Source organism: Meleagris gallopavo, chromosome 6 (genome assembly GCF_000146605.3).
Source record: "Meleagris gallopavo isolate NT-WF06-2002-E0010 breed Aviagen turkey brand Nicholas breeding stock chromosome 6, Turkey_5.1, whole genome shotgun sequence".
Classification (NCBI taxonomy): domain Eukaryota; kingdom Metazoa; phylum Chordata; class Aves; order Galliformes; family Phasianidae; genus Meleagris; species Meleagris gallopavo.
In genome coordinates this window covers 37,155,501-37,170,674 of record NC_015016.2, presented here as the reverse complement: position 1 = coordinate 37,170,674, position 15,174 = coordinate 37,155,501, and the positions used below count along the sequence as shown (strand labels likewise).

The window sequence follows — 15,174 nt, the reverse complement described above, 5'->3', positions numbered from 1 at the left end:
TGCTTTTTTTAATTTTTTTTTTTTTAAGAAAGAAACAAACGATATAATATTGAGCACACAGAAGTCATTATGTTTCCCCTCCCTGTATAAACATCTCTTATTTTTTTATTTATTTGTTTTTAGCCTGAGATTCATTTTATTTCATCATATTGTTCCCTCTGTTGAAAATTACTCTAGTATGTCAGTAATGAATTGATTATAGCAGAACAAATTCAGAGTGGTATTTGAAAGAGAGAAGTGAGGAACTGTTTACTGACTAAAACCCTCATGTATCATCCACCCTGTGCTTCTAGAGGGATGCAGTGTTAGAAGAGCTGAGCATGAAGATGATTGTGGGAAAAAAAAGGAGGAAGTAGAGTGAAAGTGTTTTTTTTTTTAATCTCTATTACTCCCTATCTAAATATATTCTAACTGGTGATTCATTAAATTAATTTTCTTCAAATAATTGATTGTATTTTGCTTGTGATAATGTGACAATAACTGGTAAGCAATTTCCCAGTATCTTCACCCATGAGCTTTTCTATCCTATTTTCTCCTTCTCGTCTGTTGAGAAGGAGCAGTGAATGAGTGGTAGGGTGAGCATTTGGCCCTTACCTGCTTTGCCATCAGAATATCTTTATGAATCTGGCCCTAAATATTACATCTGAATTTTTGTTCTAGCATGTTGTGCTGCAATTACTGAACTGGTGCTCAATGATACTAACGCTTACCAAGTAGTACAGGTAGGAAGACTTTATTCAGTTAAGTAAGGCATAATTGTTTAGGATTTGACTTATTTGTTCTTATTGGTCACCATAATTTAATTAACAAGCAGAATATGTTTAAATGTGATTGGACAATATTGCTCTGTATAACTTTCATATACATTTTCTATTATAGTATATTTTTTCATACATTTATTAACACATAGATATACACAAAGATATCAACATATGTATGTTTAGAATAATAATAGATATCTTTTCTTATGGATTATTTTGGTTGACATCTCCTGACATGATTGTGCTGCAATTTTGCTGCAGATTAGTAAGTGTCGTCATGGAATTATCTGAGAAATACAAACTCTTAGTTCCCAACTGTGCAGCAGAGTGTTGTGTTTTTTCACAGAAAAACTTCCGTTTTCCTCAGAGTCCTGTATTTCTGAGAAAACTTCCTGGCACTCCATCCCTAGAGGTGTGCTTCTGAACAGCATTTTAAAATGTAATATTTTAATCAGTTCAGGCTATGGTTCTTTAAATCGTTCTTTAAAATCTCTGGTATGTATTACATGCATTGCCAGACAAAAATATTTAGAACAGTAATTCCAGCTATAATCCATCACTTATATATTAGCTTAAAATCCAGATAGAGGTACTCCTAAAAGGAATTGAGAGAACAGAGAGTCCTGAATATTTTAGGTAAAGAAGTTCATGTATATGTCAAAAATATTGTTCAGGTAGAATGGAATGGAAGTAAGTCTAGAAAAAAATATTATCTATATATTTAAAACATTAAAATTGTTAGTAAACCATAAAATTACATTAACTTTAAAGCTTCACGTGTTTTAGGCTAGTCTGGTTTCATCAAAATAAAAATCTCTCTTATTTGAAGTTGTTACACTTTGAAAACATTGCAATTCTTGGGAATCCTACTGCAGACTCACTCAAGCTATCTTGTCTGGTGTCTCTGCAGCTTATGATACTGCTTCATTGTATGTTTGTAAGCTGTTTTGTAGTGTCTGTTTAAGTGTTAGGACAGTTTCATTCTTATATAAGTAAGAAATGAAGTAAACTTCATTTAAGTTATTTCAGGTTATAAATCCAGTATGGACTAGGAGGCTGAGATTTTGCAAATCAGTATTAGATTCTGATTTATCTAAAGTAACAGTGTTTTTTATTCATGGTTTCTGTGCAAAGGAATGCTATTGATGTTGGCCTTTCTCTGTTTCCAGGCAAATGGAGTATATATAATAGCAAAACTGGTTTTACCAGACAAAGAAAAGAATGCTGAAAAAGCTTATTTATTACAGGTAACTTCTTTTAGTATAACTACATGTTGAAATTCCAAAACAGTCCCTGAGATTTTTTTTTGTTGTTTTGTTGTTTAAAAGTTTATTCTAAAATGCAGAAGACCTCTTGCTTGAAGAGAAATTAGAACAAAATCAGTAATAACAAATAGTTCAAGAAGTAAAAACTCAATTGTAATTCAGTTTATGGTACTTTATTCTGATCTACTTTGTTTCTCACACTTTATATAGTGTGAAGGGAAATGAATTTTTTTCCTTTGATAGTCTCTCCCCTGCTTCTTCAGGCTTCTCAGCATTAGATCCTTTTCTTGTGTGCTTTGGTCTTCACTGACGTTCAGTGAAGTCTTGATATTGTACTAATATCTGCTTCTTTCTGGAGCATCCTACTGCAGCTGTTAAATACAGGAAAATTTCACATGAAATAGAGCAAATTTAAATGTAGAATAAATACATAGCAAGTAAGTGTAGAATGATTCTTATTTTTGAAAGAGATTAATTCTCAGTTAGAGGCATTTCCTTACTTCCACTGTTTCGGATGTCAGCATCTTATTTCCATTTAATCTACTTCACAATCATCTTTCTTTAGTCAGCCATATTGTATAGCAAGTAAAGTAAATGATTCTTGATGCAGAGAATTCAGGATGCATTATATAAAATTGTATTTATTAACTACCTGTCAGTGGTTGTTTAACAAACAAACTTTCTTCAGTAGACATAATTGAGAAACTTTTCTCCATTCTTTTTTTTTTGTTCCCCCTAAATAATCTTGCCTACTTTTAAAGAATAGAATGTACTTAAAAAACTGTTTTTACTCATTTCATTATCATGCTAATGATGTAATCTACCTAGACATTTAAGGAAAGAGGTTATTGAACTGTTGGGAATCCCTTATGTTTATCGTTGTCTTTTTTATTTATGTATAGATTTGTCATTAATTTTAGCTTTTCCTACTGTAGTGCTATGCTTTCAGAGCCCTGAGATTTCTCTTCAGTATGGAAAGAAATAGACATATCTTCAGAAGGTATACTAATAAAATATTTTGTGAAACTCCTTTTCAACAGCTTTCAGAAGGTATCATTGCCATCAGAAAGATAATGTTTTTAAATGACAGTTATTTTCAGCAAAACTAGTAAGTTACAGACAACTTCTGTCCAGTCTGCAGACACAGATAGATTTTGCTGCTTTGTATTAGTGCCAGCCTACAGGATGTACACATTCAGTGTGGGGACTTCTATTTCTGTGCATGTCAGAGAACCTAGCTCTGTAGGTCCTCTTTCTTCTCCTGTGAAGCAAGGTTTAAAATATGTAGAGGACGTTTAAAACTGTTGGAGATAAACCGTAATTTCATCTGAAGATTATCAGATATAATCTACAGTCCTGGATAGTGACAAATAACTGGCAAAATTAATTTTTTTTGCTGCTTAGCCCTCCAGTCTTTCACATGGGAAGGATTTTACATCAAGACAGTTTACTTAAGAGTGTTAAAAAAAGACTTGGATCAATAAGTGGAAAATGTCTTTCATCAATTAGCCATTTTTCTAATTAGCTTACGGTTTCACCAGGTAGATTACAAAGACTGTGTGAAATCTAACACTTTAGGGTAGTACTTATACTGCTTATGACAACTACGTGGCAGCAGTATTTTTGAATGATTTTATTCTATATTATATATTCCTAGAATTCTAAATAAAACATATATCTCATTTTTAACTTAAAAAAAAAGAGTTTTTTTGTACTGAAAAAGGATCTCAGTCTGTAATCAGTATTGATGATGGCTGTCAAGTTTTTAAAGTGATAAAAACTTTATCTGTCTGCTTGTTTTTTTTTTTCCCCAACCCCAAATGACTTACTTTTCCATATTTTCACTTCTTTTAGAATGGTAAATAGAAGCTGACCTCCAGTTAAGCGTATCAGTAATCAAAATACTGTGTTGTATCTACTAGCTTACATGCCTTTCTTTTCATATTTTAGACTAGATTTCCTGGGACAAAAATTCTAAGATGCATATTGTGATTCTTTAAATGCAGAAAAATTTTAAACCTATCAAAGGTAGAAAGAGCTCAGATAAGTTAACTATGAGCATAGTGTAAAATACTACAAGAAAAAATACAAAAGTAACTGGAAGCTTGGGACTTGCATTGACTGTAAAGAGGCTTGTAGTGTTCGGAGAACTGGCATTTATAGCAATATCCAATCCATGGGCTGAAGTCTAGCTTTTAAAGGTTCTTCAGTTCCTATATGTGTGTGCTGAGTTAAAAGAGTTAATATCTGAATACATCATTTAAGAATAAGTGTATTATTTACAAGATTTCAAAGTAGGAAGTAATAATAAACACTTGCTGTAGATTAATTGCTATTGTGAACATTTTCTGAGGCACATAAAAATGTTAAATCTTTGTAGACTTTTTCCTACTGACTTGTTTGAAATCTTCATTGATATTGGACATTATGTGCGTGATATTAGTGCTTATGAAGAGCTGGTGTCAAAGCTGAATTTATTAAAGGTAAGTAAAGAGCTTTGTAGCTTTAAGAAGCTGTATTCTTTGCATATTCTTAGCACAAGAAAGACTTGAAATATTTTATACGTACTTATTTGTCATTTAATGTATAACCAGGAGGATGAATTGAAGCAAATTGCTGAAAGTATTGAGAGCGTCAACCAGAATAAAGCACCTACAAAACATATAGGCAATTATGCAATTTTAGAACACCTTGGCAGTGGAGCTTTTGGAAATGTATATAAGGTAAGCTTTCCTTTTGGTTCTGGTGTAGAGGTTGGAGAGGAACCTTCATGAAGAAGGTTTAATACCTGTTTTAAGCACAAATCTCCTTTGAACTTCAGTAGGAGAGTGTAGTTACCAGAAGGCTGTTATCCCTCCGAGCTTGTTGTTAACAGATGTCCATTTCTTTTAGTGTTTGCTGTGATTATGTTTGTCACCTCTTGTATTTATAGGATTGATCAGTATATTTCTTAGATTTACTAGTTTTACTTTGTATTGATTTCTCACTACAAATTGTGCATCTGTCTATTGCTGTGTCTGAAACTGAGTTCAAGCATGTTTTATTTCAGAAAAAAACATCTGGTACTGGTAGCATTTCTTTAGACGTGATGACGAGTTCACCAGTTTACTCCTAACTTGCATTGTAAAGTTCTTTTGAGTGCTCCAGTTCTTTTGACTAATTGCATTATATGCAGAAAAGACTATGACTGTAGTATTTGTGAGATGGTTTTGCACTCAGATAACTGATATGATAGCTACAATTATATCCTATCTGCTCCCATCCTGTACCAACTTTACAAAGGTTTTATCTTTTTTGTAGGTTAGAAAACATAATGGACAAAATCTTCTGGCAATGAAAGAAGTCAATTTACACAATCCAGCGTTTGGAAAAGACAAAAAAGACAGAGATAGCAGAGTACAGAACATTGTCTCTGAGTTAACCATCATCAAAGAGCAGGTAAGTATCATGGGCTCTAGATTCATGTACAGGCATTCTGTTAACATTATTCTTCTCTTGCAGAAGGGCCTCCACATACTGTAACTGTTTTCATCTGTTCAGTACAATGTTGATACTTTTAACCTAAATGTTGTCAAAATTACAAAAATTCTTGCTGCACTATTAGTAGGAGTGCAAGATGTTTGTTACAAATGATTCTTACTTTTTTGTTGGAAGTGCATGAAATTTATCAGGAATACTGTAAACAAATTCTTGGATTTAAAAGATAGCTGTTTTCTGTAATTGTAAGTAAATATTAAAAGAAAACCACAACAATATAGACAAATCATTAATGTTTTTTAGCTACGAAGGAAAATACTTTGGTGCAGGTGTAATTGCCTTTAAACTTTCTTTACTCTGTTCCAGTTACTGACAGGAGTGTTGGTATGACTCTTTCTTGAGTAATTATACATGCATATATATATATAATATTTATTATATATATATGTATAATATAGTATATAAACTATATATATTATATAAGTTATTATTGTAATTATTATTTTTTATAAAATCATGTTTGGGGATGGCTGCGAATGTCTACTGCACTGCAGTTTGTAAGCAAGGTTTTGGAATCCTTGTGGGATTCTTTCTTCCATTATGTAGTTAAACATTATAAATATCATTCCATCAGTTTAGCTATTCTAAACAACTGAATTTCTTTCCTCATTGTAGCTTTATCATCCAAATGTTGTACGTTATTATAGAACCTTCTTGGAAAGTAAGTATAAATGTAAATAATTACTATATTGTACATGATGAAGAAGTAGAAGTATACAATAGGAATACTTACCTTTTGGAAGAAGTGTATCAAATTTGAGCAGTAAAGTCCCTTCCAGCCCCTACATCTGTGATTCTGTGATTCTACACTTTGTACAGACTTATATTTCTTTAAAATTGAAAAAGGATGAGAAGTAATAATTGTGTTTATCTATTAGTAAATCTAAAGTGTAAACATGTAGAAAATGTTGTTCTCATCCTATAGAGCTAAAGATCCCCAATTTACAGTTGGAATATTGAGTAGGGTGAAAAGGTTTGGTGACTAGTGGAGTGAGTAGTAGCATGGCTTAGCTGTATTGTCTCCTTTTTCTTTTTAAGGAGTGTTCTACCTACACCTGCCCACTGAGTGATTATTACTGAGTGAGAAAGCATGAAGTTTCCTTATATTTACTATGATATAAATGCTTCAGTTCTTGTAGTGCAGGAGGGAGGGACTGCACTCAGAGCTCTACTAGTGCTGAAGCTAGAAAAATGGCTTCTCAGAAGGGATGATGAGGCATTGGAACAGGCTGCCCAGGGAGGTGATGGAGCCACCATCCCTGGAGGTTTCTGAGAAATGTGTAGATGTGGCACATGGTTGGTAGGGATGGGTTGATGGTCAGAATATGATTTCAGAGGCATTTTTCAACCCTTATGATTCTATGATTTTGTGAAGAATTGGAAAAACATGGAATAGAACAGTAGTGTACAAAAAACTTAAAAATCAAAAAAGAACAGCTTTAAAAATGTATTTTAGCCTCAAATACTCCATTATCAAATGCCTTCTGTATAAATGTATTTTTTAATTGAAGTTTCTTTTGTGTAGATGACAGACTGTACATAGTCATGGAACTCATAGATGGGGTGCCATTGGGAGAACACTTTCATTCTTTGAAGGAAAAGCAACAAAAATTTACAGAAGAAAGAATATGGAATATATTTATCCAAGTAAGTAAGAGACACGCATTTTTTTTCCACCAAGACATGTCTACCTGTGGTTACTAATTCCATTTATGTTTGTTAGGCTAATAATAAACAAAATAATACTTATATCAGACAGTATTACCTGATATTAATGTAATTTGATGTGACTTATCTTAGATTGTCATTGAGAATCTTTGTAAGGCTCTTTCTGTTTGTTTGTAAGCTTTGCCTAGCTCTTCGTTATTTACATAAAGAGAAGAGGATTGTTCATCGAGATCTCACTCCAAACAACATCATGCTGGGGGATAAAGACAAAGTTAAAATTAGTAAGTAGAACTCCTTTACTTCAAGAGAACTTCCCATGATGAAAGTGAGTGGAATTTCTTTACTGAAATATTATACTGTAAAATATTTTCTATTGCAGCTTTTGTGCTGATGTGCTCATTGCCTCTAGGTGTTATCAGCTATGTTTTTTTTGCAGCTGTGTATATCAAATATGACCAAGGAGATGATTTAGTTCTAAAAAAAACCCCCAACCTTGTAGTTATATATGTCAAGATAACTAGATTATATAGCCAGTGCTAATGAGCATGCAGAGTAAAATGACCATCTGTCCTATTCCACTCTCACAACACGACTGTTAGTATCCATCAATTGTTCTGTGATCAGCTGCAGTGAGATTCTATTTCTGAGGCTATAGTAATGAATATTCCTGTGTATTTCTATAATCTCTGTGCTGTGGAGAAAGTGACTCAGAGATGTGTCAGGGTAGGATTTGAAAGCTGTAGGTGTGTGAGCAGTGCTCTGCTGTATGTCAAAATTTTACTCTTCGAATGAATTAATTCAACTAGGAATTTACATCAAGAATTACAAATGATTGAGATACTGTAGATTTTAATGGTCTCAAAGAATTCCTGCATGGTTTTTTAATGCTTATGACACAGAACCAAGTAAACAATTTGAACATTGAAGAGTTGTTATGAGAATTCTTGATGGAAATATTAATTTATCTCCTTTAAAATAATTGGGAAAAGTAGATATATGCACACACCAACCACAAAACTATGATTAATGATCTATAATAAGCCAATATATTTAGCAGCTGTCATTTTATAGTATTTATACCAGATGAATTACATATTTAAATTCATTTGTGATTAATTTGTATTGCTTCAAAGCTCTGAATCTTATAACTTTGAAATAAGGTAATTTAATGCAACATTTCTCCCTGAATGATAAAAATAAATAATCAAAATATTATATTAAAGTAAAATACTATGTTGTTGTATCTTATACCAAGACACTGCCACTGAGGGGCACTCTTGTCTTAGTTTAACACCTTTGCCATGAGTCTAGTCTGAACAAAATATATAAAAGCATAAATATATTTTTAAATTTAAGCCCAAAATTAACTTTGAAAAACTTTATATAGCTGTGAAAGATTTATAGATATTGAAGAAATGGGAAAACCTGAAACTTACTTTCTACAGTGATTGGTTCAAAACTATTATGCAATATTTAAATAACCATTTTATTTCATACTTGAATTAGTAACAGTTTTCATTGAATTTTCAGTGGGAGCTGAAGTCCTCTTATCTGTTTCTTCTGGTATTTTCTATTACTTACTGGTACCTCTTGCTTTACTGCCATAATGAAAGTAAGAAAAATTTCCTTTCCACTAATAGCAAATATATACGATATGTTGCTGTATTACATATAACAGATAAAGTTCAAAGACTGGGGCATTTATGTATTGCGTTTGTGTGCATTATCTGCGATTACTGATGATTTCAAGTGGCTCCAGATGAAACTGATATAATTGTCAAACAAAGATGGAAGCATGTGCTCAAATATTGCAGAATCTTAAATCTGCCTCTGCAGTGACTTCAACCTATTAGTTTTTATAAAATAAGAGGATTTTCTCCACAGATCTCCTCAGAACTGTAGTACCGTTTTTACAAGCTGCAGAATCATCCTAAAAAATGACTTTGTTTTTCTGGAGCATTTCAAATCCTAAATCTGTCCCAAATTTGCATTGATCTTTCTAGAGTAATACCTGACTTTGTAATTATGGTACTGTTTGTGACAGTCCAAATTATTTTACTTCATAAAATAAGCTTGTGTGTCTCACAATGCTGCTGTTTTTTCATCCTCCTCAGTAAGTCTTTCTGGAAATAACATCACTTGTTAATCTTTTGCTTTGAGTACCACAAGGCTGACAATATAACAAAGGCATCTTATTCATTTCTAACTAAAATTCTTCAGATACATTGTTTTGTTTTTTAACAGTATGGTAGCTTAGCCTTAGTTTTGGACACCCGTGGTAGATTTTGTTTAAAGACAATAAAAGTATAAGAAAAAATAAAGTAAGTATTAAACTAGAGCAAAGTGCTACTGTCCACAGAGATTTTCATTCCATACTGTGGATGGCTATGCAACAACCCCAACCACAAAAGGTTTTAAAAAAGTAGTGGGACACACAGATATGTGTTTTTTTTTTTTTTAATATATGTGGGATCTGAGACACTCATGTTCCAAATTCTATGAAGGTGTCTTATACGGATTCTGAGTTTATTTTGGTTGCAAAAGAAAGGAGTGCATAGTTTTGGTGATGTTTCTACCATGCTGCTAGTGCATACAAAGAAAAAATCTGCTGATGAATTATGCTTGTGTGTCTTAAAAATCAAAGAGAAACTGCTGAGTAGGGGAGGTTCTTGTACAACATTCCATCATTACTTGGTAGGCAGGGACCTATAGTGAGAGAAATCTGAATGCTAGATCTTACACAGAGAACACTGCGGCCACTCTCACACTATATAAGATTAAGCTCTTTGAGTATCACTGCAACAGGTTTTTCAGCAATAAAAGACAGATTTTCTTCTATATGTTGGTGCAGCATTTGAATATAATTAACTGACCTACAAATACCACAAAAATATAAATGTTAACATTTAGATATGTCACTCTGAAAGTAGAGCCCCCTATTTATTACCATGGAAACTACAACAGATATGAAGAGCACAATAACACTATTTGATAGAGAAAATTCTCAGCTACAGAGTACTGTTTTTCAACACAGTCACCACCATTAGCCGTGCATTTTTGCCAGTGATGAACAAGTGCCTGTGTGCTGTTCTCATGAAAATCTGCACCAGTGGAGATGACCTGCTGTTTCACAGTTGCTATGATGGCATCATTGCTGAAGTGCACCACTGTGCTCATGTCCACCGTTTGGTCATATTCACATTCAGCAAGCATTGATGACTGTCAGTGAATGCAATTTTTTTTCTGCATGGAGAAATTCAGTGACACGCCTTTGCTTCATTTGTACTTCTATGTCATGTTACATTCTGTCAGACTGCCCCTCGACTGCCATTTGTCACATGGCAACAGCATGTAATGAAATATTGATGGAAAGTTCAACCTCTACTGCCATACCACCAACATCTGCCTCTAACGTTGTGGGCCAACTCAATTTAATAGGAGGAATTACTTGGAGCAGCCCTCATACTAACTTGTAACTTCATAAAACATATCATTCTAAATTGGTAGAAAAGTATTGCTGAAATTGTATTCCTCTCATCAGGTTGAATATCTGATTTATAGTTTGTAATTTAAAAAAATGCAACAAACATATCCAGAAGAATTTCAGGTGCAACCCGAACAAAAGTTATATTGTACATGTTTTGCAATGGATTTTAGATTGAACCCTTATTTACTGTGGCTCTCAGTTCAGTTTGCTCTGCTTTCTCTATTAATTTAGAGTTTTCTGAATTTAAAACGTGTATCTGTTTTTATTGCAGCTATATTAATGCAGCAATATTTTGTTTTTAGCACAGCATATTTCTGTTTAGAGCTCACTAGCTGTGTCTATAGGACAAAACAGAAGACCGCACTTTTCTTCAGTAGCATCTACTTTCAGTTAGATTTGGATCTTGGCGGTCCAAGGAGTCTGTGTGGAATCACTTTCACACCTTTCAGATCTGTTGCCTACCAGATTTGTGAAGGGTTCTGTATGCTCTTTTGAGTGGCATGCTCTTTTTGCTGTTTGCAGAAAGGATCTTTATGAAGCTGTTTGAAACCTATTATTATTATATAGCAGTGGAATACCAGCTTTGAGATAAATCATCTGTCTGATGTACTAGTTCTAGCATGCAGCCAGGATGTGTCAGAACAATTGAAAGTTCAGAAGTTCCACTAATGCCAGTTGTTGGAAGAGAGCTTCCTGTTAATTTTCTACTTCAGAATGCTTGGTTGTTGAATGCAATTTTTAAAAGACCTATAGTTTCCCGATTCTCTGCCATAAAGGTAGTATCCAAGAAATAAATGATACAACTAGAGTCTTTTGTGTTTGTCACTACTTTGTGGAAGTGCTTAAAACAATGCTAAATATTTTTGTAATTACATGACTCATTTAACCTCTCTTCATTAACAGAATTACTACTCTTCATACCATGATTCAAGGAAGTGCTTCTAGTACTTAGTTTTCAAAGCTTCCTTCATAACCTCAGTGAAATTATCAGTTTGTTTACATTTACACTATAAATCAAATGTTCTAAATGTCATTTATTGGTTGCATTAACAGCACAAACACATCGTTCTCCACAAGCCCCATTACTATGTGGGGAGCAATGCCAGTGTTCCTAGTGCAGAAGTTACAGAATTCACAAAACTTGATAGTAGGCTGAGATTATGAAGCATTGACATTAACACAGAAAAGTGAATAGCCAGGAAGGTGGTTTTGAGAATGCTGAGAAATGAATTCTCTTCCCAATCTATTGATGGAGAAGAGTAGAATAAGTATGTACTACTGTTGATTAAATTTATCTTGACTGTAGGACATGCTTTTATGGAAAATAAAGTTCTGTCTTTATGTTACAGTGATCTGTAACATGGTAACTTAAACATAAAGCCAATTTATCTGGCTACATATTGGTTTCACTTTTGCCAATAATTCCTGTTAAGCACAAGATGTACCTATGTGATTAGTACTGTTGTAAATAATGACGCTATTTCTGCTAGCAAACACAGTTCTTGATAAGTAAAAATTTGAAGGACAAATAGCCATAATTATGAAGATCACTTCTGATCTTCAGTAAATAAGTACTTCAGTATATATTTTGTGTTATTAAAATTAGCAGCCTAACACCTGCTCAGGCTTTTGAAGAAAGAAGAAAGAGAAGATGAAAAACAAATACTATATTTTTAAGATATGGAGCTTGGATAACTTATTATTGTTTCTAGTAATGTAAGGATAGATCAGTGCACAAATAGAAAAGAAGCTCATTTGTCTTTCTAAGTTTCTAGAAATACTTATTCTATGACTTTTTCCCATGCAAATTAATATTTTCTGGAACAATTTTATTTAGAAGGCTTTAGTGTCAATTATTCTGTCACCCTAAAGACAACATAAATGTGCGAACACTAAAGAAGAGTGTTTCAGAATCAAAGAGATTGTGATTGCATAATTTTGTGTTTATTTTTCTTCCCACTTGAAGATTCTCTTGCATGGTTATTTGTCTATTTCCTATGACTTAAAAAAAAGAAATAAAATCACACTTGGTTTTCTTGATTCCTGATATGCATGCAAATAGAGGGGAAAAAATTGCCACTAGACTTAAGTTTTACAATCAGAATGAAAAGCTAGTCAAGTATAATAATACATTGGAGAGAAATGTCTCTATATGTATTGAATTGCTGGTGAAGTTGTATGTTTAATCATAATTTAAGATTTATCTAACAGTGAAAGTTTGTAAGTTTTCTATTGTCTTTGCAAATACTTAAAAATAATCTCCATTTTCAATGAAGAATGCCAAATTTCCAGGCATAAGAGAAATTAGTGGTAAAGGAATCAAATTATTTCATATTGCCTACTAAACAGAGCACTACAAACTATTACTGAAACAAAATTATTTTATGAAATTTAGCGTCTAGACTGATGTACCTACCAATCTCCATAGCTTACGAACTACGTACGTTGTACGTAGTTCATGTTGTATTAGGATGGCAAAATAAGTTGCAATGAATGTGGTTCACATGAATATGAGATATTTCAGGCGATACTTAAAATCAGAAATAGTGGCATTTTTCTAAAATATCATATGCCAATGAAAAGACATTGTTTTGCAGGAATAGACAGCTCCTCTTCTTGGGGCAGGTAGGTGGATCTTTCTACTGGTGGCATTAAAACTCCAAGGCCATGAAAATAAGTCCTCCAGTAACATTTTGGTTTTCTTATGACTGTTCTATAAGCCACTGTTTGGTTTATCTTTGGTGCAAGAGGGGTAATTTTCCCTTTCAGGAAGTTGGGACAATCTAATGGTCAAAATGAAGACTGTTAATTTTTGGTGACGAGGGAGAGGCCTTTCTAATTCCAAAGATACAGGGGGCAACAAGAATCCTCTGAACTGACAAATTCACTAATTTAATGTTTATGTTTATCATAAAGCAGATTGTTCTGTGCATTCCATTCTGTAGTTGTAGCAGCACCAATTGTATTTTGGAGCACTTAATGGTGTTAAAATAGTTTACTAATGTTTGGAAAAGATTATTACCCATGAAAGAGGTATCTTGCCTTCATTTCTGAGAACTTAAGCCCCTGCCTTTTTTTTTCAGATAAATAACCACTGATGCTGTATTAAGGTGCGGTAAATCTTGCAGAACTGAGAGATGTCCAACTCTCCCATTTTTTTTCCTAAATATTTCAAGCACCAGGACCTGAACTTATTGAATGCTCTAATGTCTTAATACTGTTTCGATGGAAAATTATGTGAAGGGTTCCAAAGATGGGGATTTAAAACAGTTTACTCAAAGTAATTGAGAGAAGTTTCAACATTGCAAACATGTTTGGTTCTATTGGGATTAATATCCCTTGGAGTGAAATATCCAAGATGTATCTAACTAGAGGGAAAAGAGAGATCTGTTGCTGATCCTGTTAATTCAGCATTCTTTCTGTTTACACTTGCTCAGCACCGCAGAGCCAGTCCTTTGAGCACTTTATTCAAATAAGAGTCATCTGTGGCCTGGGTACCTAGATATGGTTTTCTTTCTGAGTGGAAATATTCTGATTTAAAATCATTATTACCTATCTCACTATAAAAACAACTGGAATGGGAATGCAATGGGTTCTGTCATAATTGTCTTAACATACTTTGAATCTATGTGGAAAAGGAGCCTTAAAATATTTTAAATGATATTATTTACCGTGCAAATCTTACCCATTCTAAAGTAGAATTGAAATGAAGGATTTATTATAAACTGTTGACAAGTACAATGATTTTCCTTTGCTGTTTGTGCTTGGATTTAGTAAAGTACATTGTATCTTACCTACATCATTGCACAGAGACAATGGTATAGTACCAAACTGAAAAAAATAATCTACTTGCATGAAACTTAAAAGTATGATCTCTAAAGATAGTGTGGCAATTTTGTGAAAGAATAACTGATAATAGCCAGAAGACACTTATGTTAACATAACTGCATGATCATCTTACCTACAGCTTTTGGCATAAGGTAATGTTAAGATCCACCATTATTTCTTAACAAAAGCAGTCTTTTAATGAGAACTTTTAGATCCTCTATACTCCTTGGAAGTTGAATTTCTGAGAAAGTCTTTCCCAGCTATTTATCATAACTCAAAGGAAGGCCAAATCATTTCCATTGTCTTTATTTTTCCATTAATTTGGGCATTAGATCACTATGTTTTAGATACTACTTCCACTGTCATACAGTTGATTGGAACATGGAGTTGGCCATGTAGGTTGGATTGAAAAGATCAGAGGTGTGTTTATAACATTTTTAAAGGTGGTAGGCCTGAGCCAAGTAAGTGTTTCGTGGAGACAGGAAAACAGTCCAGTGCAATACTGTGAAATGTAAAAGATGAATGGAAGAAAAAAAAAATCAACTAATAATCTCCCGTCCACTGATAATCATTGATGTGTGAATATTTTCTTTTCCTTTCTTTCTTTTTTTTTTTCCTTTCTTTTTTT

General features: G+C 33.2%; 1 protein-coding gene across 2 annotated transcripts in view; it reads left to right on the top strand.

The window, feature by feature from the left end:
- NEK10 (NIMA related kinase 10) overlaps window positions 1-15,174 on the top strand; it is a 93,924-nt gene that overhangs the window by 17,933 nt on the left and 60,817 nt on the right. For both annotated transcript variants that reach the window (XM_031553945.1, XM_019616525.1), the window contains exons 14-22: window positions 661-722; window positions 1,931-2,008; window positions 2,962-3,026; window positions 4,407-4,509; window positions 4,621-4,749; window positions 5,327-5,464; window positions 6,179-6,224; window positions 7,089-7,210; window positions 7,410-7,512. In XM_031553945.1, the coding sequence (XP_031409805.1) occupies window positions 661-722; window positions 1,931-2,008; window positions 2,962-3,026; window positions 4,407-4,509; window positions 4,621-4,749; window positions 5,327-5,464; window positions 6,179-6,224; window positions 7,089-7,210; window positions 7,410-7,512 (846 nt within the window). The remainder of the gene's footprint in view (window positions 1-660; window positions 723-1,930; window positions 2,009-2,961; window positions 3,027-4,406; window positions 4,510-4,620; window positions 4,750-5,326; window positions 5,465-6,178; window positions 6,225-7,088; window positions 7,211-7,409; window positions 7,513-15,174) is intronic.